This window comes from Marmota monax, unplaced genomic scaffold, assembly GCF_021218885.2.
Source record: "Marmota monax isolate L192 unplaced genomic scaffold, Marmota_monax_Labrador192_F-V1.1 WCK01_AAM20220418_F8-fsc00125, whole genome shotgun sequence".
Lineage (NCBI taxonomy): Eukaryota > Metazoa > Chordata > Mammalia > Rodentia > Sciuridae > Marmota > Marmota monax.
The window spans coordinates 3,301,638-3,323,084 of record NW_026695235.1 but is presented as its reverse complement, the minus strand read 5'-3'; the positions used below and the strand labels follow the sequence as shown (position 1 = coordinate 3,323,084).

Here is a 21,447-nt window from a genome sequence, read left to right as displayed (position 1 = left end):
GAACCCGCGTGGAGCGGCCTCAGCGCTCCGCCCCGCCGAGACCCCGCCCCGACCCCGCCCCCGGGCTGGCCCGCGCCTCTGGAGAAGCGGCGGTCGGGGGCGGGGCCTCGGCGAGCAGGAGCGCGAGGCGGCCTCGGCCTGGAGAGGGCGCTGCCACGCCACCAGGTGCTCCGGGTTTGGGGCTTGGCTGCTGGCTCTGTGCAGTTCTGTGTTCCCCCGGTTCTTCCCACGGGAACGCCGCGTCCTCTGGAAAGCGCTCGGTGAGCAGACCCCAGCCTTCTCCAGGGCTCCCCGGGAGGAACACGCCAACACGTCATTCGTTTCCCAGATGCTAGTTCGTCACAAGACTGCTGAGAGCTTTAACTTCCTCTTTGGGGACTTGCTCAAGGGTGGGTGAGGTTAGAAACCAGCGGGCGGACGTGTTGGGCAACCTAGGGCTTCGCCTGACCCCAGCTCGTGCCCGGAGGCCAGGGGCCATTGTCGCTGTAGAGGGAGCTGGTGCAATTCCGGGATGCCAGCAGAAGCAAAAATCTGCGGCACAAATACACTCTTGGATGAGAAAAAATTCTGAGGCCCACATCAAGTTTGTACGAAAAAGTATTCTTGTATTATTACCCTTTACCAAACACCCAACCGTTATACAAAACTTTAAAAATAAGCGCCAGGGGCGACAAACTAGCACCAGAGAGGTCATATCAAAAGAGCAATGTGAAATCTTTCAAAATTCGATACATACGTTCAGAAGGCAAAGTGGTGGCTTTTGTGTAGGACAAGGTCTCTTTCCTAAGGGATTTCATTAGATTCTTAAATAAGGGTTTCCTTCTTGGGTTACTTTACAGCAATTACATAAGTTACCTATTAAAAATCCTTGAGCCACGACCTGCATGACTTTTGCTTTGCCCCTTTTGAATAGGCCCAGGAGATGGGTCTGAGAAACCTGCTCTTGGGGTAAGGGGAGTGAGATGGGAAGATCCTCAACCTTTCATCCTTCCTGGGAGCCTGGCAGGGTCGTGGAACTTCTGTATTTATTTATTATTCCTGTGTGTTTTTAAATACTTCTAGATTCAAAGGGTCTTAGAGATTACATAGTCACCCTAAAAAATAAATTTTTTAGAAATTTTGTTTAAAAAATAAAAGAAGTTGAGACTCAGAGAGGCCAAGTAAAATGCCCAGGGTCATACAGCGAAATTTGAGCAGTTAGAACTCCGACTCTGACTCTCAGTGCTTAATACTGTTTGCTACATGACTTCTAGGATTTCACCCCCCTCCCTTGCCCCATTTACAGTAACTGGTCCCATTGAGGATATTTGCAATCAGCACATAGCACTTTAAAATTTGACAAACAGGATCTCTTAGACTTGTAGGCCACCTTTCTTCCAAAGACCTTGAAGCATTTTTGATTTTGTTCTTTTTTTAGATCTTAAAATGGGACACTGAGATTTTTATCCCTCTCCCTCATGCAATGTGTCCTGCCTGATACTACAGTTATTAATGTGCATATCTGTATTTCACTCTTAAAGCCGGGAAGGGCTGCATGAGCACCTGAGTGGAGTTCTCAGCTTGGTGGTGACAATATGACATCTGAGAGGTGCCCAGGGACCACTGACTGAAATTGCTGGCCCTTCCCTTGTTTCCTTATGCATCTGCATCCTTTCTCTCCAGCTAATCCTGCTCCAACCCATCCCTTCAGCCTGGTTTATTGCTCATTCCTTGAGCTTCCTGGGCTCAGGGTCTCTACCTGCTCACACTACTCATAGCTCCTGCTAGGATTTTCCCTTCTTTCTCGCTTCTCCCATCCTGGCAATTCAGTTGTTTCCCAGAAACATTACAGGGCCAGAGGGACAAGATCACCCTGAAGAACACAGGGAATCTTGCTTATTGGGAACCAAGATGAGATTCCTAAGAAGTATATTAGAATAAAGGGAGAAGGCAGAGCATGCGTCTTCAAAATGTATCACTTGGACTTGTAAACAGTGTGCTCGATGATACTATATATTCCCATACCGGGAATGCTCACAGATTATGTCATCAGGAAGAACTGGCCAGCCCCTACAGTTCTGTACTCCTTGTACTCCTTTCCTCACAGACCACCTGTGGCTCATGAGGCAACAAGTCTGTGTACAGGGCGAGAACCCTATGTGGACTTCTTAGTTCAAGTTAATGAGCTATATTCAGAATCATCTCATGATATAACCGTCCCTTCCAGAGTCAACATCAAAATCAGAAGTATCACTTCTATCAGATGGAGTATCTTCCTCAGTCCACAGGCACTGGGAAAAGGGGCTAAGGTCGAGCAACTGTGACCTTTCCCCACTGGCCACCAGAAGACAGGATTCCATTTGGTCAGGATCCTCTTCTAAGTTGATGATCTCTTCTGGAAGAGATGACACCAAAGGGGATTCTTCTGAGTCATCGTCATCAGGAGCTCTCATAAACACAGAGTCTAAATTCACATTAAAGGTAATTCTGTCCCCGGACCCTCCAGGGGAGCTGCAGTTGTCCTCAGGAAAAGAGTCCTGGCTCAAGCTCTCTCTCCTCTCATAGGGACCACTTGTGTGGCAGGGGCTGGGCTTTGGCACCGTAGGGGGCCCGGGGTGGGGCTCAGGCTCAGCCTCGTAAGGATCAGATTCCTCAGCTTCGGAGCCTTCCATCTCAGGCTCCTGGGAGGCAGCGGAGACCTGGCTCAGAAGCCTGCTGGTCAGTCCGTGCATGGTGTAACCACCGGCGCTAGTTCTGAGAGCTACTTCATGGTCACTGTCACTGTCATCGTCATAATTATAATCCCATACTTTCTTCTTTTTGTTGACAGAAATGACTTCTACTGCATTCACAGCTTCTGTTGGTGGTAGACCGGGAAATATCTGGGCTACAAAGTTATGAAAATTCTTGAGAGAGAGAGAGAGAGAGAGAGAGGGCAGGGGGAGAAGAAGAGACAGACAATTAGTCTATTACTGTGTTTGCTCTTTATTTTCTACATAATAAAGCTGAGTAGCCACTGCACCATGGCAGATGGGGATGATGACTGCAGGAACAACAGGGGGAGCCGGGGTTAGGTAGTGCTCACTGGTGCCACGCTGGCTCCTGGTGCATGGCACAGCTGGCCCTCCAGATCCCCTGAGCGCACGTGCCTTATATAAAGCAGTGCATTTGCATGGAACCTCCACGCATTCCCTTTCAACTGTCAGTCCCCTGGAGGGACAGCTTTGTGCATGGCTGGCATACTGTATTGCTTCGGCAACAACGACAAGAAAACAAGTCAGTACAGATGCAGTCTTTCCCAAATATTTTTGAATATGAGGACTTTGCTAAACGTATTAATCCTAAATAGTTTATCTTTAGAATCATGTGACTTTTAAAATTTAGACAATCATATATCACCAATAAAGTATCTTGTCTCTACAGCACTTTCAACTCTAGGTGTATGAGGGCGGGGGTTTTTGTCCTGCTGTGTCCTCCACACCCAGAAACATGTTGACATGTTTGTTACACTTGCTAAATGAAGAGAAGATGCTGCTTAAAAAAATGTTAACAGCTGTTCTTTTTTTATTTTTAATTTTTTTTTAGTTGTCAATGGACTATTCATTTATTTATATGTGGTGCTGAGGCTCAAACCCAGGGCCTCACACATGCCAGGCAAGTGCTCTACCACTGAGCCACAACCCCAGCTCATAACAGCTATTCTTGATTGAACACACATAAGCAAAGGTGCTAGGCCTAGAGTCAGTTTCTCCATTCCCAGGGTTTTTAACCTAAACATAGAGTAACAATTTTTAATGGAGAAATACTAGACAGACATAAGATGTCAACATGGTAAGATGAGCATGAAGAATGCACTTTTTTTTTTTTTGGGTACCAGGGGATTGAACCAAAAGCTACATCCTCCATCCCCTTTTTATATTTCATTTATTTAGAGAGAGAGTCTCACTGAATTGCTGAGGCTGGCTTTGAACTCATGATCCTCCTGCCTCAGCCTCCCAAGCTGCTGGGCTTACAGGGTGCACCACCACACCCGGCCTAGGAGTGCACTTCTATCAACCATGAAGTAATGTTTAATTATAATGGCTGCTGAAAAATTAGAATTAGGTGTATGAGTTCAAACATAAACAATAATGTATTTCTAAATGTTACTAACATAAAAGGAAGGAATAAAATAGGGAAAATGGAAAATGATGGGTGAATGCAGTCGAGTAAAAAAAAAAACCACGAGGTTTAAAAAAGTGTACGATCAATATCTAGCCTCTGTAAAGGCTCTAAGTTTGAGAAGCACAGAGAGGAAATGAAGGTAAACAAATGGCTGTTTTTGTTAATAATCAAAGTAACACACATGAGAGCACCTCCCAGGGAGCCTTATGTACACAATGAATAAAGACAGTAAAAATGATTCATTGTGGTCAGTGGAGCATTAGAGAGAGATACACATCACTACTGGCTCAGTTCTTGTAGGTTTTTTTTTTTTTTTTTGGCATTAGGGGTTGAACCAGGGGCACTTAACCACTGAGCCACATCCCCAGCCCTTTTAAAAATATTTTATTTAGAGACAGGGTCTCTCTGAGTTGCTTGGGGCCTCACTAAGTTACTGAGGCTGGCTTTAAACTCGTGATCCTCCTGCCTCAGCCTCCAGAGCCCCTGGGATTACAGGTGTATGCCACTGCGCCTAGCTTAGCATCAGTTCTTTAAAATATCATTTATAAGATAGATCTACTTGGTGTGTAGATTCCACTGAAATAATTCAAAATAAAACAAAACATAATCCATACAATAATTTCCTTTGCACTATTTATAATGTCCAAGGAAAGAAAGGAAAAGAAGTGAAAAAGAAATCAATCCAAATGTGCTGTAGTTAAAAATGTGATACAATAATAACAGTGGAATTCTGTGTAGTCATTAGAAATAATATAATAGGTGGAAATAAATAATAGGTGGACAGTATATGAAGAGAAAACATAAGGCACAGACGCACTGTAACTGCAAAATATATTTTTGCAGGGATGGAAAAGAACCCAGCCTGATAAGACTTGTTGGTGTTTATGGAAATGAACTTTCTTCTATGAAAACATTTAAATATATAGTAAAAATTTTTAGTTTAGAAAAATTAAGATACAAAAATTTTTAAAACCACATACCAGGACTTTGGGAAAATTATCTCTTAAGCATATGTAACCAATTCGCTTCAGTAGTACGATGGTGCCTAGGAGGACGAAGACTACTGAAAACACAGTGATTATCACACTTATTTTGGCATTTTCGGATGATTCTGTTTGAAAAAAAAAAAAGACTTTATTTCAAAAGACATCCAATAAATGATCACAGATGGGAATAAATGCACATTGGTCAGGGGTTAGAAAGTGATTATCTGAGAAACAGAAGTTTGAAAAATAATGTTTTCTATTTGCTAAATACCAAAGCTTGGAGAGCAAGGCAAGGGCCGTACTCTTTAACCAATAAAATATATTTAGCTTTTCATGTATTTCAAAGTGAAATTTCTTTTGGTTTATGTTCTGTAACTGCACTGTCCCACTAGCTGTGACTGTTTAAATACAAACAAATAAAATTGTGCAGAATTAAAAACTGAGTGCAGGATCATCAAATCAAGGACAGTCCTAAAATCTGTTCTAGCTGCACAGATGCACCTTTATGATGCAAAATTCTTCCACATCTCCTGAAAAGGACTTCATTGGTGAAGCAATGGCATAAAACTGAGGTTCTGACTCATGTACCCATTCAATTTCTGGAGAGTAGCTACAAAGGATCTTGCTGTAGTTTGGAATGTCTAGAATGTACCCCAAAGGCTCATGTGTTAAAGGCTTGGTCCTCCGTCTGTGGTGCTATTGGGAGGTGTTGGAAAACATTTAAGAGGGAGGGCCTAGTGAGAGATCTTCTGGTCACTATGGGCATGCTCTTGAAGGGGACAATGGGACCCAGTCACCTCTCTCTCTGACTCTTGCTCCCAGCCATGAGATGACCAGTTTGCACTGCCATGTGCCCTCCACTGAGATGTGCTGCCTCTCCAGAGCGACTGGACCAATCGACCATGGACCAAAACTTCCAAAACTTGAGCCAAAATAAAAAAACCTTTCCTCTTTACAAGTTGATTATCTCAGGTTTTGTTACAGTAACATAAAGGCAACTAACACAGACCAAATGCAATCTTTAAAATAGGACATCCTACAAACTAAATTATGTAAATTGAAATTAACAAGCTAGAACAATGCTTGTCAAATTGGGGTATTCTCACAAATCTGAGCATTCTTTGTGAGAACTTAAAATTTTTGTCTCTATTTATTTTTTTATTGTTTGGTACTAGGGATTTAACCCAGGGGCACTTTACCACTGAGCTACATCCCCAGTCCATTTTACTTTTTATTTTGAGACAAGGTCTCACAAAGTTGTTTAGGGCCTTACCAATTTGCTGGGGCTGGCCTCAAAACTTGCCATCCTCCTGTTTCAGCCTCCTGAGTTGCTGGGATTATAGGCATGGGCCTATAATGTTTATATTTAGCTCGATGATAATCTAAAAAGACTGGTAGATTATGCAAGTATACTATTTTAAAATATTCCTATTTGAAAAGAGAGGAATTGTTTCGATGTTCCAACTCAGGAGGAAGTTGTAAGTGGACTTTATTTCTGTTAACCATCTTTTTCATAAAAGAGGGGTAAGATCAATGCATCTTGAGAAGGGGAGACCAGGTTGTGTCTTCAAAATTTGGATTTTCCATGGAATTGCATTGGGATTTTCAAAAAAATAAAGGACCTTATGAGCAGAGGGCTGAGCTGAGCAACAAGAATGGTAATATCTGATTACTATTTTCTTTTTTAATGGAAAAGAAAAAGAACTTTGTCAAAAGGCTGATTGATGACTAATGTCAGTTTATTGGTGTGGACCGAAAACCACGACATGGCATCTAGGTTACCGTAGTTCCAGCCCATTAGTCCCCTGGCTCCCCCACCTGGTGGCAACCAGACATTCAGATCTGTTCACATCCCTTCGGGGTCCCCACAATGGCATCCAAAGTCCCACATCTGGGTCCTCCATCTCTATGACTAACCTGTTACTCTTCTTTCTTTGCTCAGCTCACACTTGCCATCCCATGCCCAGCCCACTCTGCCCAACCACCCCATCAGTCTGACCCATCCAAGCCTGCAGTGCTTTTGCTGGGTCTGAGTAAGTTAGTGCTGGTCTCAGGTTGCCCCTCCAAACCCCTCAGGATTTGCCCTGTGTGGATCTTGAGCTTGTCTAGTTGAGGGCAGTTCAGATGGTGAGCAGATAGGGACAGATGCCACCGTATTCAAACCTATTTGGTTCCTGAGTTTCAGACGAGAAGAATCCAGATGTCAAGTATTTGGATAGTCTAACTGTCTTGGACATGACGGATGAGTGAAAGCTGACTTAATAGGCAAGAGGACGTGGTCAGGCCAAGTGCAGATGGAATGACTGGACGGTGCTGCATGACCATTTCTCAGCAGGTGGATTAGAGAAAAGTCAGGGGGAAGCGCATCCTCCCAGACATGTCAGCCTCCAAAGAACTGTCAGCTGCCCAATCAGCAGCTCTGGGTTTCATCAAAGCATCATCCTATTGTCATTTTAACAATTTAAGTTGTATTATATATGTGAGAGTTCTGTTTCTATATAAGACTAGGATATAATTTCATTTATGTCTCTTTATCTATCTATCCATCCATCAATCTACCTCTGGACTCTCTGGTTTTTGTCCTGGGCATAAAACCTCAAAAGCTGTGGAACTTCCTAAGAGATAGCAGTATCTTTTGTTAATTCTAACAAGCCCCATTTAGGGACTACTGTGGTTGAAATGACTCCTCCAAAGCTCACTGAAATTTAATTGTCACTGTGATGTTTTGGGGAGGTATATGAATCATGGGACCCTGCCCTTCTGAATGGAGTAATGCTGGTATTGTGGGAAAGGGTTAGATGTTGGAAGTAGTTTTGTTATAAAATGAGCACTCTCCCCCATATGTGATGTCCTCCATCCTGCTACCCAGTTCCAAGACTCTGTTATAGCAGCAGAAAATAGGCTAAGACTGATTTCTGAGTTTATGCTAATTAAATGACTCATGGGGTGCAGCTAGGTATCTTCAGGATGAAGGCAGATCAATAGAAAAACTAATCATTTGATCAGAGGGTTGGAACTTCCTCCCAGCCCTATCCCCAGGAGGAGAGAGAAGATGGAGACTATGTCCAATCTTGTGGCCAATGATTTAGCCAATCACACCTATATAGTGAAACTCAATAAAGCCCAGAACACTAAGGCTTGGGAGCTCCTGGATGGGTGAACATACTGGGAGTACTGGGAGGGGGTACACCCTGATTCTATGGAGGCAGAAGCTCCTGCATTGGGACCCCTTCCAGACCTGGTTCTACGTACTTCTGCATTAGGTCTTGGTGCACAGGCTCTGTAGTAAAATGGTAATCAGAAGTGTGGCATGTCACTGAGTTCTGTGAGTCAATTTTAGCAAATTTTGATTACAAAAGAGTAATAGGTTAGGTCAGAGAGATGCAGAACCCAAAAGGAACTCTCTAATTTGTAGTCAAGTTGACCTGGGAACCCAAAACTTGTGACTGCTATCTGAAGTGGGGGTAGTTAGTATCAGAAATGAATTGGATTGTTGGACATCTTGAGGTCAGATAACTGGCGTTAGAACATGATTACATGGGGGAGGAGAGGATACAGTTCAGACCCTGAGGCCTAGAATCAGAGAGGCCCTGGGAGGTGCAGCCACCTGAAGTTCCTGGGGGTGATGGTTTAGAATTTAGAAGTTATGTTGAGGTGTTCTTGGATGGAAGGGACAGGAGTTAAAAAATTAGCTGGCCCCTACCCCCATGAGGTTGTGGCCCCCTCCCCCAATTTTTCTTCATGTTTCTTAAAAGGCATTTTCATTTTTTAAAAATCTGTACAGCAAGAGCAACTTTTTCTTTCAAATAAAAATGAGAAATGCAAAAAAAAGAGAGAACATAATTACATAAATTTCTTCTGTGTTTATATGTTTGTAAGAGCTAAAGGGAAAAAGATTTTATGCAGTTTTTGGTTTTCTCTTGTTTAATTGATATTGTAAAAACAACTGAAACGAGAGGATTGAGATTCTTTTTCCTTTAAAATCAGCCCACATGTGCATCATTCAGCTTTGAGGAACATGAGAGGACAAAATCACAATGTGCTATAGCCACAGCCAGTTGCAGCCAGGTACTGCTGCATGTCTTACTGCATGTGCAACAACCATGTCACTTAAAGTCATCTCCTTACACATCCCACTTATCTTACTCTGGTAAAGCAGAACATTAAAGATACTTCCACCAGGGCTGGGAAGATTAGAAGAGCTTCTTGCCAGAAGACCTTTCATAGATTTTTTCCCTTTTGTTACAACAGTTGGCAATATAGTGACTTCCTGAGAAGATAACCAGCAGGGAAAACTCCTAAGCTCTATCATTCTCCTGCACACTTCTGCACACAGAAGAGGGTTCAAGATCACACTGTTGGCTATTCTGGTGTTTTTGCAACAGAAAGGCTTTCCACCTTCGTCATTCACCTTCTCCTCCTTGCTGGCAAGGCTCAGCTCGCTCTCATCTGTGAGCTAGAGTCAATGCTCCTGGGAGCCAGGTCTTATCTACAGACCACACCCAGCCTCAGGCAGCCAGCTAGTGGGCACCCTCCCATGCCTCTGCATGCGGTTGCTTCAAGCAATTTTCAGCATACCATGAATTCCACATTCTTTGCTTTCAATAGGTTTTCTTCAGAGTAAACCTATTGAAATTTCAAAACATGATTTTCAGAAAGCCACACACCTGATTCCTGGTCAAGGCGAAGGAAGGTGCATTTTGAGGGAGATTGTATTCTTGTTTCCAGATATTTAGGTTTAAAATAAACAGATATACAGTAGTTTGTGTTTGGAATTAAATTGTCAATGACATAGTTGAAATTTCCAGTGGTGTTTCCATTTATTTTGGGTTCATGCTGTAAAAAGAAGCAAAAAAAAAAAAAAAAAAAAAACAGTAAGACTCACATGAGAATTTCATTTGGAGGTAGCTCTGTAAGAGACTCCTTGAGGTTCCATCTTCAAATTTCAAATAGGGTTAGAAATATCACAGGATCACCACAAAACTACATGTATTTATGCCTAGGCACACACATATATGAAAACCATAAAATCTAGTCTACCAACTTCATTATACACATGAGGAGAAAAGGTCCCAAAGATGATAAAGGTCTCTAGCCTGCCATTTTTCAAGATGATCTTGTTGAATTGATAATGTGTACCTAGTTTACACTTCAGAAAGGACTTCCACTAGGGTAACTCCTCTGACTCTCAAAACAGCCTAGGCATCATTCCATTCTGCAGATGTGGAAACCACAGCTGAAGTGGCCAGGTAACTTCTCTAGGTCACAGAGCTTGTCTGCAGCCACGCCCTGAGGCTGCTGGCTAACTCACCCCACCCCTTCCTTTCCCCTACAGTTTGGTTTCACTTTGGAATTAAAAAGATGTTATGAAGGCTCTTTCCTGAATAACAATTTAAAAAATTTTTCATTCTATAGTTTCTAAAATATATTCTCACCAGCAGTTCTGTAAATTGGGATTTCTAGCAGTTCGAAGGCAGCCTTTGGTGATAATATGTTTCTATACATTTCTTTGGGAAGGAGAAGGAGCTATTAAATAGACACACACAAAACAAAGTCAAAGCTCATGCGTGGAAGTAAGTAATGAAGAAGGAAAAGGTGACAAAGAGTGGAAACAGCGTGGTGGGAGGGCTCTTGCCTCCCACGGAAAAGCACAACGTGGCAGAGGACAGAACATCTGGGATCCATGGGGCCTTGAGCAAGTCTCTACTGCCGACTTCCTATTTCCCACCAAGAAAATAGAAGTTCCCACAATGGTCCTGTGCTGTGGTTTCAGCATGGTTTTGAGTGTCCCTCAAGCATTCATGTGTGGAAATTTAATCCTTACCGTGAGGTAGTAAGGGTCCTGAAAATTGACTCTAGTGTTTGGAGGAAGGGCCTATGGGAGGTGATTAGTACTGGTTAAGTTCACCAGGGTGGAGCCCCAGGTTGAATACAGGTGGTTTGATGACAGAAAAAGACCAGAAGAGACACACATGCTTGCTGTTTCTGACCATGTGATGCCCTCTGTCACTTCCAGACTCTGCCAGCAAGAAGGCCATCATCAGAAGCAATCTCTCGACCTTGGACCTCTAGAGCCATGAGCCCAAATTATCCTCTTTTCTCTACAAGGTATGTAACTTCAGGTATTTTGTTATAATAACAGAAAATGTACAAAGAGACCCTCCTTTATACATCTGTGTTGCACACTCCACTCCTGTGACTGGCAATGCTCCCAGCCACTTCTTGAGATCCCACCCACTGCAGTTATGCTAGAACATTGATCTAGCAACCTCCCCTGAGACTTTTCCTCTGCATGTGAACATGCTGCAATTTCTCTCATCTTAAAAAGTCTCTCCCTTCACTCCATCTTCCCTTTTCCTCCACCTATCAGTTCATATCCCTTATTCTCATTATAGAAAAACTCCTCAGAAGAATGAGCTCTCTAATTCTTCTCCCTCTTTCTTGAACTCACTCCAACCAGCCCTTTGCCCCGTGACTCACCAAAGCTGCTCTAATCTAGAGTCTGATCTCAGGGCCTTCAATATGCAGGAGTGAGTGGTTTCCCAGGACCCCTCTTTAGCTGGGAGATCACCACCGAACACTTGGTACATCCAACTCCTGCCCCAGATCTCCTTTTAGGTGCCTTGAACTTGACATGTCTCAAACTGAGCTGCCATCCGACTCTCACCAACTTCATCCATAATCTTCCCTATTTTAGTTAATGACAAGTCCAAGTGATGGAGTCCTAACTTCCTTCTTATTTTACCTCATTATGAATCCGACTTAAATGAAAATAACTGTGCTCCACTTGCAAACCCCATGCAGAATTTGATTGCTCCTCACTACCTCCACTACCACCAAATAATCCAAGCATCTCTCCCTTTCTCTCTCTCTCTCTCTCTCTCTCTGCCCCTCCCCTTACCTGGGGAGTAACCTTTTTTTTTTAAAAAAAAAATGTAATTTAAAGAAGATGCCTGTCAACCAAAATTTTCCTCTTACAGTGGTGTTAATTGTCTAATAAGCATTTTAGAAATATTAATTTGTAATAGTTCATAGCTCATGGTTGGAACATAAAGAGATGGGGCTGAAATATAATAGTTAATGGTATCTGACACAGTCCTTGAGTCATATAAACTTATTTTTCCCCTATTATTTTGTTCTCTTTTCCTAGGGTGTTGATTATAATCCCATGTGGATATTAAAGGAAAATGATAGTAATTATATAGTTTATTGCTGCTTATTAAGTGATTACCATCCAAATAGTATCTCAACTTTGGCTTCTGCCACCTACGGTCTATCCTTACGTACCAGCCAGGACATCCTGTTAGGTCAGGGGCTGCTTCTCTCATACTCAGGAGACCTGGAATCGCAAAGCCCTCCAAGGTCTGGCTTCATTCCCTCTCGGACCTTACCCATCCTGTTTTCTTTACTCCAGTCACCTCCTCCTGCCATTTCTCAAGTGAGCCACCAGGCCCACTCCAACCTCACGGCCTCTGAACTTCCTGTGCCCTGGGTTTGAAGTGCCCTTGCCCTAATCCTGAGGGCTGGTCTTAGTGCAAGGCTCAACTGGCAAAGGGCTCTGCAAATAAAAGATGCTAATAGAGCAAGGCCTACTGGGGAGTACCAGGGTCACCCAGAGGTTACTGACATTCAGTTGGGTCCTTTGGGGAGATTGGGTGGAGACAGAACTGCTGGAAAGTGCCACTTTCTGTGCTGTGTCTGAGGAATGGAGAGGCAGCAACAGGTGTTTTCCATGCATGGCTCAGCTAAACTGCCCTTTTAAGGAAATGTCACCCTGGCTTGCTGAGATTTGGCCATCCCCCCATCTACGCCACACACTTCTCTCTTCTGTGTCCCCTGATGCTGTGTGCATGGCTTATTCTCTTAAAGAGCTCACAACTGGGCTAAATCAAGATATCTCAGCAATAAACGGACTTCTTCTTTCCTAAATTTAGGCCACATTCAAGCCCAGACCCATTGGTTTGAATTTCGCAACTACACATTTCTGTTTTTGAGAGTCGAGTCTGTTAGTGCCCACTCAGAACTGTTTTGAGCCTAGTGTCGGAGACCACTTACTTACCATCTTAACAATCCCCATGGATTCTTCTTTGATGCAAAGTGATAAATGGTGCTGTATTTCTTCCCCATAAATCTTGGGAGCAATAGGTGGAAATTTCACTGTCACATTAATGTGGTCTGTAAAGCCAACAATCTCAAACTCCGGTGGCTCATACAATACTGTTTAGAAAACAGAAACAAAATCCCACCTGAGTTGATGACTGCATATCAACAACACCCCCTGTTGTTTGAACACGGTCATTTTGCCAATTTTTGTTCTGTCTTCTAAACAAAATTAAAAATGACTCATTTTTATATTTCAATAATGAAATGTACTACTACTAACACTTAATCATTGTAGAAAATATGTATAGGCAATTGTCTTAATCATCTTTTGTGTATATATAAATACATGCAAATTAAAAAAAAGAAAAAAAAATACATGCATATTCACATGTATTAACTAAACAAGGATACACATATTTACAAACATAAATATGCATATATACACACACATACACACATTTATATAAACTAAAATTAAGTAACTTAACCTACACTGTTTTTATGACACATAATTTCACTTAATCACATTTTATAAACATATTGACACATATTTACCTACATCAAAGGCCAGTCTGCAAGTTTATTAAAGATTATAAACAGAGATGAAGAAGAATATGAGCCAGAGACCATATGTGGTTCACGAAACTCTAAACTATTCCTTCTTTGGTCCTTTACAGAAAGTCTACCAGTCCCCTACACCATAATTGTTTATGGTTAATTCAGTTCCTCCAAGTGGCTGAACTGTGATTTAACAGATTCACTGTTTTGAACATTTAGATTATCTCTACTTTTCTGAACGGAACTGAGGTATCAGTTAAATATTTTTGGAACTAAATCTTTGCATTTGTTCTAATGATGTCTTTAGGGCAAAGTGGAATTCAAGATTTGAGCACAAACATGCTCAGGTTTTTTGGGGGGTGGGTGGGTACCGGGCATTGAACTCAGGGGCACCTCGACCACTGAGACTCATCCCCAACCCTATTTTGTATTTTATTTAGAGGCAGGGTCTCACTGAATTACTTAGTGCCTTGCTTTTGCTGAGGCTGGCTTTGAACTCATGATCCTCCTGCCTCCCCAGCCCCTGGGATTACAGGTGTGCGCCACCGCACCTGGCAGTGCTCACATTTTTAATACCACTGCCCAATACCTAGAGAAGGACTGTGTCCAAGGACACTCTGCATTCCTTCTAGTCCTCTCTCTTTATGTACTTTTCATATTTGTCATTTGGACCACGAAAAAGACCTCATTATTACTTCATTACACATTCTTCAACAATCCCAACACCACAGTCTATATACTGTGCTCTCCTTTCCTTTCTACACATACACACAGATATGACTGTTCGTTCCAAAGGTGCACTCCTGTTCATCAATCTCACAAGCATGGGATTCAGCCATCATCACGACTTTGTGAAAACTGTGTGTGTGTGTGTGTGTACGCGTGTGTGTGTGTGTACGCGTGTGTGTGTGTGTACACTCCCACGCACCCTGTAACAGGGCCAAAGCTGACCCGTTCTCTTGGAAACAAGTTGAAATTTGGAAAACTGAAAAAAGTGATGAAGCTGGACCTATTAATGCAAATGCCTTAGGGTGTGGACACTGGGTACAGAGAAAGGAAGGATGAAGGAGACCTATGCTCTTTGCCTCTATGCTGCTTTGGGCCCTAGCTGTATTCACATCTGGGTGTTTGCACGTGCAAGATTTAGCAGTTGAGTTTCATTCTGGGGTGGGGTTGTGGTACAAGGGAAATACTGGCCCAAAGAAGCCTGATGTTTAGATACAAGGTACTTGAACCCTGCTCCCTACTTCCTGTCAGAATGCAAAGCGAACAGAAAAATAGCAGCTACTAATGCCCAGGAGAGCTTGCTTTGCAGAGGTCTGGAGCCACCATCTGCAAAGAACAGGTTCCATTCTCAGGTAAGAAAGCTGAGACTCAGAGCAGCTCCTGTAACTAGTCCCTGTTACAGAATGAGGAAATAGCAAGCCACAAGGAAGCCTAGCTCTGAATCCAAGACACCTTTGCAGCCCTTCCTTTCTCATGGCAGAGCAATTAATGATGATCATGAGGAGGAGGAAGCCATAGAGAAACAGATCTACTCACTGTTGGTGGACAAGGCGGAGCTGGTGCAGTTGAACAGCATCGCTTTCCCTCGGAATCCCAGCACTTTGAGAACATAGGTCTCAAACGCTTGTTTCCACACATCCGTTACATCACAAAATGGCGTGGTGACATTTGTACAGCTCTCAATAATCTCCATATCGTCTGGTTTACTTTGGAAAGGAAAGAAATAGAAAATGGAAAACTTCAGCATTTTAGGTATTTAGAATCCAGTCTGTGTGCCTCACTTCCTCATTTCCTTTAGGGCCCTGTCTTCCCTAACCACCTTATTGGAAATTCAACACTTGATCCTTTCCCCACCCCCACCCCTCAATCCCTCTTTCCCTTTCAACATTTTTCTTCATAGTATTTATCTCCACTTATCACATTATACCTGTATTTGTTTAATGATGTCTCCACTTTCAGAATTTCAGCCCACAGAGGGTAGGGACTTTGGCTCACAGATGGATCTACTGGCATATAGTAGGTGCTCAGCAAATATTTGCTGGATGAATTAATGAATGAACCTTGGGCTTTCATCATAGAGGCCTTAGATCTTTCTCTCCCTTCAGGAAAATAATGACTGCTTTTCCAGAGACTCTCTCCCTCCCTCTCTAGCTGAAAGCCACATGGTCTGGTCCTAATTCATCCCTGAGCTAGTTTAGAGACAATACAGGTATCTGGTGTACCAAGCCACAGAAAGGTAGGTAGACAACACATGTGAGCACTCAGTGCAGAGAGAAATTTTAAGGCTTTAGCAGGCAGAGGAGAAACTCACAACACATCCTCCCCTGGGCCAGCAGCAACAGCTACAAGCCAAATAAACCATCAGCGAAAGGACACTCCAAGGGGCTACTGGATCAAAGGAACCACTTATGATAGCAATGTCAGATGCGGGAAGAAGGGAGACAAAGAAGTTTTCCATCCATTATGTCACTGATTTTCGCAACACCCCTAAGTGGTGGCATTAACACACAGAGGCTGAGCCCCAAGCTGAGTGTCAAGCTGGTCAAGGATCATACCATTCTTAGTACCCAGCATGTGCTGGATTGGTCCAGACTTCTCTCTGGTGTCCCACATGCCTCTCTGAGTAAAGAAAACTGAACATAAACCATCAATATGGTCAATAGACCTTTGGACTTTTGGAAAACACAGGACTTTTAAACATTCAGATTGACTGAATTAGAGAAATCATTTGTGAGAACCCTATAACTGTTTTGCTTCTGAGGTTCTGACATGTAGATATTGACTTTGATAATAAATACAGCTTTGTCAAAAATAGCTTTGGATTATGGAAGCATTCAAATTAATTAAAAACAAATGGGTGACAAAACTATTTCCTTCCTTTACTGCCACAAAAATACTCTGTAATATAATTTTCTTTGTTTACTTTAGTTGCATTAAAAAAACAAAACAAAACAAACCAGGAGAGAATACAGTAGACTTTACATGACAAGAAGTTCAAATTGAGCACAATATTTAATTTTATACACCTCCTCTATTTTATCACATTGTTACTAGTTCTATAATTATCATATTTGCTAATAAACATATGTAAGTATGAAAAGAAAAAAAATGAATGGGTGTTTTACCTTTGGTCAAAAAGACTCCAATAAACAATGGGGCGGGGGAAGACACCACATAATCAAAAGATGATATGTTTAGCAAGAGAAAAATGAGATGTAACCAACCTCATGACTGTATACCATAATGTATAGTGAGTTGGCACGGTGGATTGTTTTTCTAATTCCCATGATAGAATTAACCGGAAATCTCGAAATGTCATCTTTAAATTACAACTTCCATCTGAAAGACATAAAGAGAACAGGAGGAGAAAAGAGGCATTGAAATTTTGAGCCCAGGGTGGCTTTCTGGCCACTGTTCAGTCTGTCCCTTGGGATCTAGGACTGGGGCCTCTGCAGAGAGGCGTCTTCTGGAAGCCTGGTATCTTGGAAACTCCAGACATGGGAAATTAACTAATACAGCTTATTAATGAGCAATATGCTGTCAGGGTAGCAAAGCTTAGGAACCAGGAATTCGGCACTGTGTAAACAGAATTTGGACTGAAGGGCTTCTCCAATCAGGGACTTTCTGTAGCTCACCAGACCAAAAGGATCCAGTTCATCCTGGACTCTTGGTATGCTTCCCACTCCCTTCCGGCCCCTCCAGAGGCAGTTCAGCTTGGCCCACTGAAAGTTTTCCTTCCTCTGGATTCTCCCTGCATTAATCCCCTGGTCACGGGTAGGAGGGCATCTAATGTGTGCTCAGACTGGTCCTTCCTGGGCATTGAAGCCCCACAACAATGATAAGTCACAAATAGAGCCATTTTCTAGACCGTGAGATTAGCTATGCGGTGGCAGGCACTGGAAAGTGGCAATGGCGAATGGGACTAATGCTTCTCTTGTCAAATCCTGACTTTCTTTGGGAAAATTTTGAAAGATCACCTAAGTTTTCTGTGGTTAAGATCCAAGGCCTTTGCTTCCTGGTTGCTACCTCCTCATCCCCACCATTTAGCAAAAGGCGATATATACATTTAATATGGGAAGCTATTGAAGTTTTGTAGACAGATTTATATATGCAGGTAAGATTTAATGAAAGATTATTTTTCTTTATTTGGAACCAGCAGGTGGAAGAACGTAAATTAAATAGAAATTATTTTTTTGTTGGCGTAGCGTGTGTCTCCTTATTCTTCTGTTAGTGAGACTACTGGGAGCTAGATATTTTTTCAAGGGGTTTGTAAATGATCTCTAGTATCAATTTCTTATAATAGTTTTGTGGGACAAACAAGAAAATTAAGAGTAGTTAATTTGACCTCCTTTTACAGAAAAAGGATTCCAATAAAATAAGCAATGTATTTGGGATCAAAAAATCAAATTTCCCATATTTTATACATCTGAATGGTCACCCCAACACTTTGATCCTATCCAATATTTAATCAAGCCAAGAACATCTCTTACCAGGAAGATTGTGTGAAGTGACGAACATTAGACTCAGGTACACTGGGAAAAAGAAAAACAAGTAAGAAAAGCAAGAATGTTTACTCTGGGCTCAACCTAAAACAATCTAGGTTTGATATTATTTTACACTCATGTATTAATATTGGATTGAGACTTTGTTGTACTAATAAAAATACTCAAGTAAATGGTTCTTAGTTGACATTGGTACCATGACACATGGTCCAAGCAGTGTCCTGAGGGGGTCCAAAATAAGATGGATTTGGGAGCTGGTACTAACAATTAGGGTTGGGCTGATTGAGGGAGTCTCCTAAGAAGCAGTTATCTATCTGAAAAAAATTCTCAGGTATGAATAAGCATGTTGCTAACCAACACACTTTAAAGGGTGGTAGAAGAAGAAAGGGTATTTTAATGGGAATTGGTGAGTCTCATCCTCCTGAGGTTGGGGGTAGCATTTGTTTTCTGGGTATCACAATAGCTTTAGGGGATATGGGGCCCCTGGCATTTTTACAGGTGGAGACCAAGGATGCTGTACATTGCCCAGTGTGTGGACAGTCTACACTGAGACAACTGTCCATGAACGGATGCCTACTGATGAAATATGGAACAGAAGACACTAAGATACTGAACTATTATCAGAAAGAAGGCAGAGAAAAGGCAAGAATGAATAGGACTCCAGGGAAAAATAAAAAAGATCAATAATAAATGAAATGCAGAAACCTAAGTTTAGGGATGATTTTTCTCTGGGGGAATAGTAAGAGAGAAGGGGTTTGGCCTCTTCCCAAATATAGGGGTAGGGTGATAAACTCCACAATGGATTGGAGTGAGGGTAGCAGGAAAAATCACTCTTTCAGTTGTACACAAGGACAGTCCCCAACAGTGTTGTGGCTTATGTTTTTCCTGCTCATCTGTTTGGTTCCCTATAATTAATATTAGGCAGAAACCTGTATTGAATCCAAGCCATTAGCACTGACTACCTTCTGCTGAACCCCTGACACTGGGCGGGTCCATCTGGGTCCTCCAGCCTAGGAAATCTGTTTGCTCTCTGGGTGAAGAACACATAGGCATGCTCTTAAACACCCGGGATAAAAAGCAGTACTTACCCATGAGGCACAAATTGCGTGATCTGACAGCTGAGGAACCGTGGCTCAAGAGCATCATTGTTAGTTGTTAAGTCCTTTCTTCATTTTCACATCTGAAAGGAAAACCAACATTAGGTGATCAAAATTCTGAAGTTCTAATTTAAATTATAAGAATAAAAATGGGGGCAAAGACATGACAATAAAAGGTCAGCAAGAGGGCTGGGGATACAGCTCAGCTGGTAGAGTGCTTCCCTCACCTCACATACACAGGCCATGGGTTCAATCCCCAGCAGCAAAAATAAATAAATAAATAAATAAATAAAGGTCAGCAAGAAAGAGGGAACTTCCTGGCTCCAGCCTTTCCAAGCCTGCCAAGAAGCTGAATCATTTACCCCATTTACTCAAACAGCTCTGGCACCAATTTCTTAGCTAGTCATGGTCATTTGGTTAAAAAAAATTTTAAATCCATTACAAAAATGTGAAGAGTCTTGTTCCTCTCAGAAAACTTTTATTTTGGTGAATCCTTTATGCATAGCAAAAACAAATATATATTCTGATTTTCTCCCTCTTTTTAGGCAAGAGATAGTATGTACAGACTCTATTCTTGATTTTTCCACTCCATATATATCTGGGAAGCACTTCCATCAAAGAAAATTTTCTTGCTTTTGTTTTAAAAATAGTCGCATGATGTTCTCTTCTATGGACATACTATAATTTATGTAACTAGTCCCCTACAATGGACATTTGAATTGTTTCTAATCTGTTCTGCAAGGAATTCTGTTAGACACATATCATTTTGCACATGTGAAAGTCTACACAGGCAGACTTTCAGATGTAGGATTGCTAGGTACTAGGATTTGAATGTGTCCTCTAAAGTTCATGTACTAGAGAGTTAATCCACAATTCAACAGCTGAGAAAGTGAGAATGGATTAACCTTGATATTGAGGAAGAAGGTTTATTATGGAGAGAGTTTGTTGTAAATGCAAGTTTGGTCCTCTCTTGCTTTCTTGCCATGTGATGTCCACATTATGATGCAGCAAGAAGACCCTTACCACATATGGATGGCCCCTTGACCTTGGACTTCCTAACCTCTAACACCATAAGCAAAATAAATTTCCATTTATTATAAATTATCCAGCCTGTGGCACTGTGGCATGAAATGGGCTAAGACATTAAGCAAAGGGCGTATGAGCCAGGGTTGTGACAGCAAACCGCAGAGCCCAGTTAGGATAATTTCAGAATGACTTTAATCAAAGGACTATGTATAAATGTGTGAGCAAAACGCAGGCAGGCCATAGGGGAGCATGCAGTTCCTCCAGATAACAACAGGGGGCGGTGGCGGGGCTGTTACCACTCTGTTCTCCTAGTTTGAAGGGAAAAGGAGAAGGTGCTAATACTGGAATTTGGAAGCAGAGAATCCTGTGAGGAGCTGACAGGAGGCCCAGGTGACTGCAGGGAAGGGATCAGGGATAAATATCCTTTTCTCCTTTTCTTTTCTTGGGGTTTCCCATTAGCTAATCAGAAGCTTTAGGGCAAAGGGGCAGTGGTTCTCTACTGGAGAACCAAGAGCCTGGGCAAAGTGGAGGGCAGGGAAGGTAGAAGGGGTGTCTGGAGAGGTAGTTAAAAGAGACCTGGCCTTGGGGCTATGAATTTGTCACTTTGATAAAAACTGCCATACTGCTTGCCCTTGGGCTGCACCAATTTACATAACTACCTGAAATGCGTGAGAACTTTTGCTTCCCCACAGTGTTTTCATAGAGGTATCACCAAGCTTTTTATCAGATTTCTAAGTGCAAAAATGTCCTCACACTAACATTAATTTGCATTTCTTTTATTCTGAGATTAAGTGTCCTTTCTTATATTTAAGAGCTCTTTGTATCTCCTTTCCTGTTAACTGTCTATTCCAACTTTTGCCCATTTTTCTATTGAGTTGTGGTCCTCGTCTTATTAATTTGCAGGAACTTCTTTTTAAGTATGAGGGAAACTGATCCTGATGATATGAATCACACCTTTTTTTTCCTCTCTCTCTCTCTCTCTCTCTCTCTCTCTGTTCTCCTAGTTTGTCATTTGCCCTTTGACTA

General features: G+C 42.1%; 1 protein-coding gene and 1 long non-coding RNA gene across 5 annotated transcripts in view; one reads left to right on the top strand and one right to left on the bottom strand.

The window, feature by feature from the left end:
* Positions 1-89: 89 nt before the first annotated feature.
* Positions 90-9,803, top strand: LOC124089040 (uncharacterized). The gene is made up of 3 exons (XR_006850583.2): positions 90-260; positions 2,207-2,460; positions 5,952-9,803. It is a non-coding gene; the product is annotated as an uncharacterized LOC124089040 (long non-coding RNA).
* Ifnar2 (interferon alpha and beta receptor subunit 2) overlaps positions 585-21,447 on the bottom strand; it is a 30,791-nt gene continuing 9,928 nt past the window's right edge. For all 4 annotated transcript variants that reach the window (XM_046438929.1, XM_046438931.1, XM_046438930.1 and 1 more), the window contains 8 exons: positions 19,387-19,478; positions 18,287-18,328; positions 17,021-17,135; positions 15,333-15,502; positions 13,189-13,346; positions 9,797-9,965; positions 5,124-5,254; positions 585-2,885 (listed from right to left, as the gene is read on the bottom strand). In XM_046438929.1, coding sequence (XP_046294885.1) covers positions 2,178-2,885; positions 5,124-5,254; positions 9,797-9,965; positions 13,189-13,346; positions 15,333-15,502; positions 17,021-17,135; positions 18,287-18,328; positions 19,387-19,444 — 1,551 coding nt within the window. In that variant the 5' untranslated portion in view covers positions 19,445-19,478 and the 3' untranslated portion in view covers positions 585-2,177. The remainder of the gene's footprint in view (positions 2,886-5,123; positions 5,255-9,796; positions 9,966-13,188; positions 13,347-15,332; positions 15,503-17,020; positions 17,136-18,286; positions 18,329-19,386; positions 19,479-21,447) is intronic.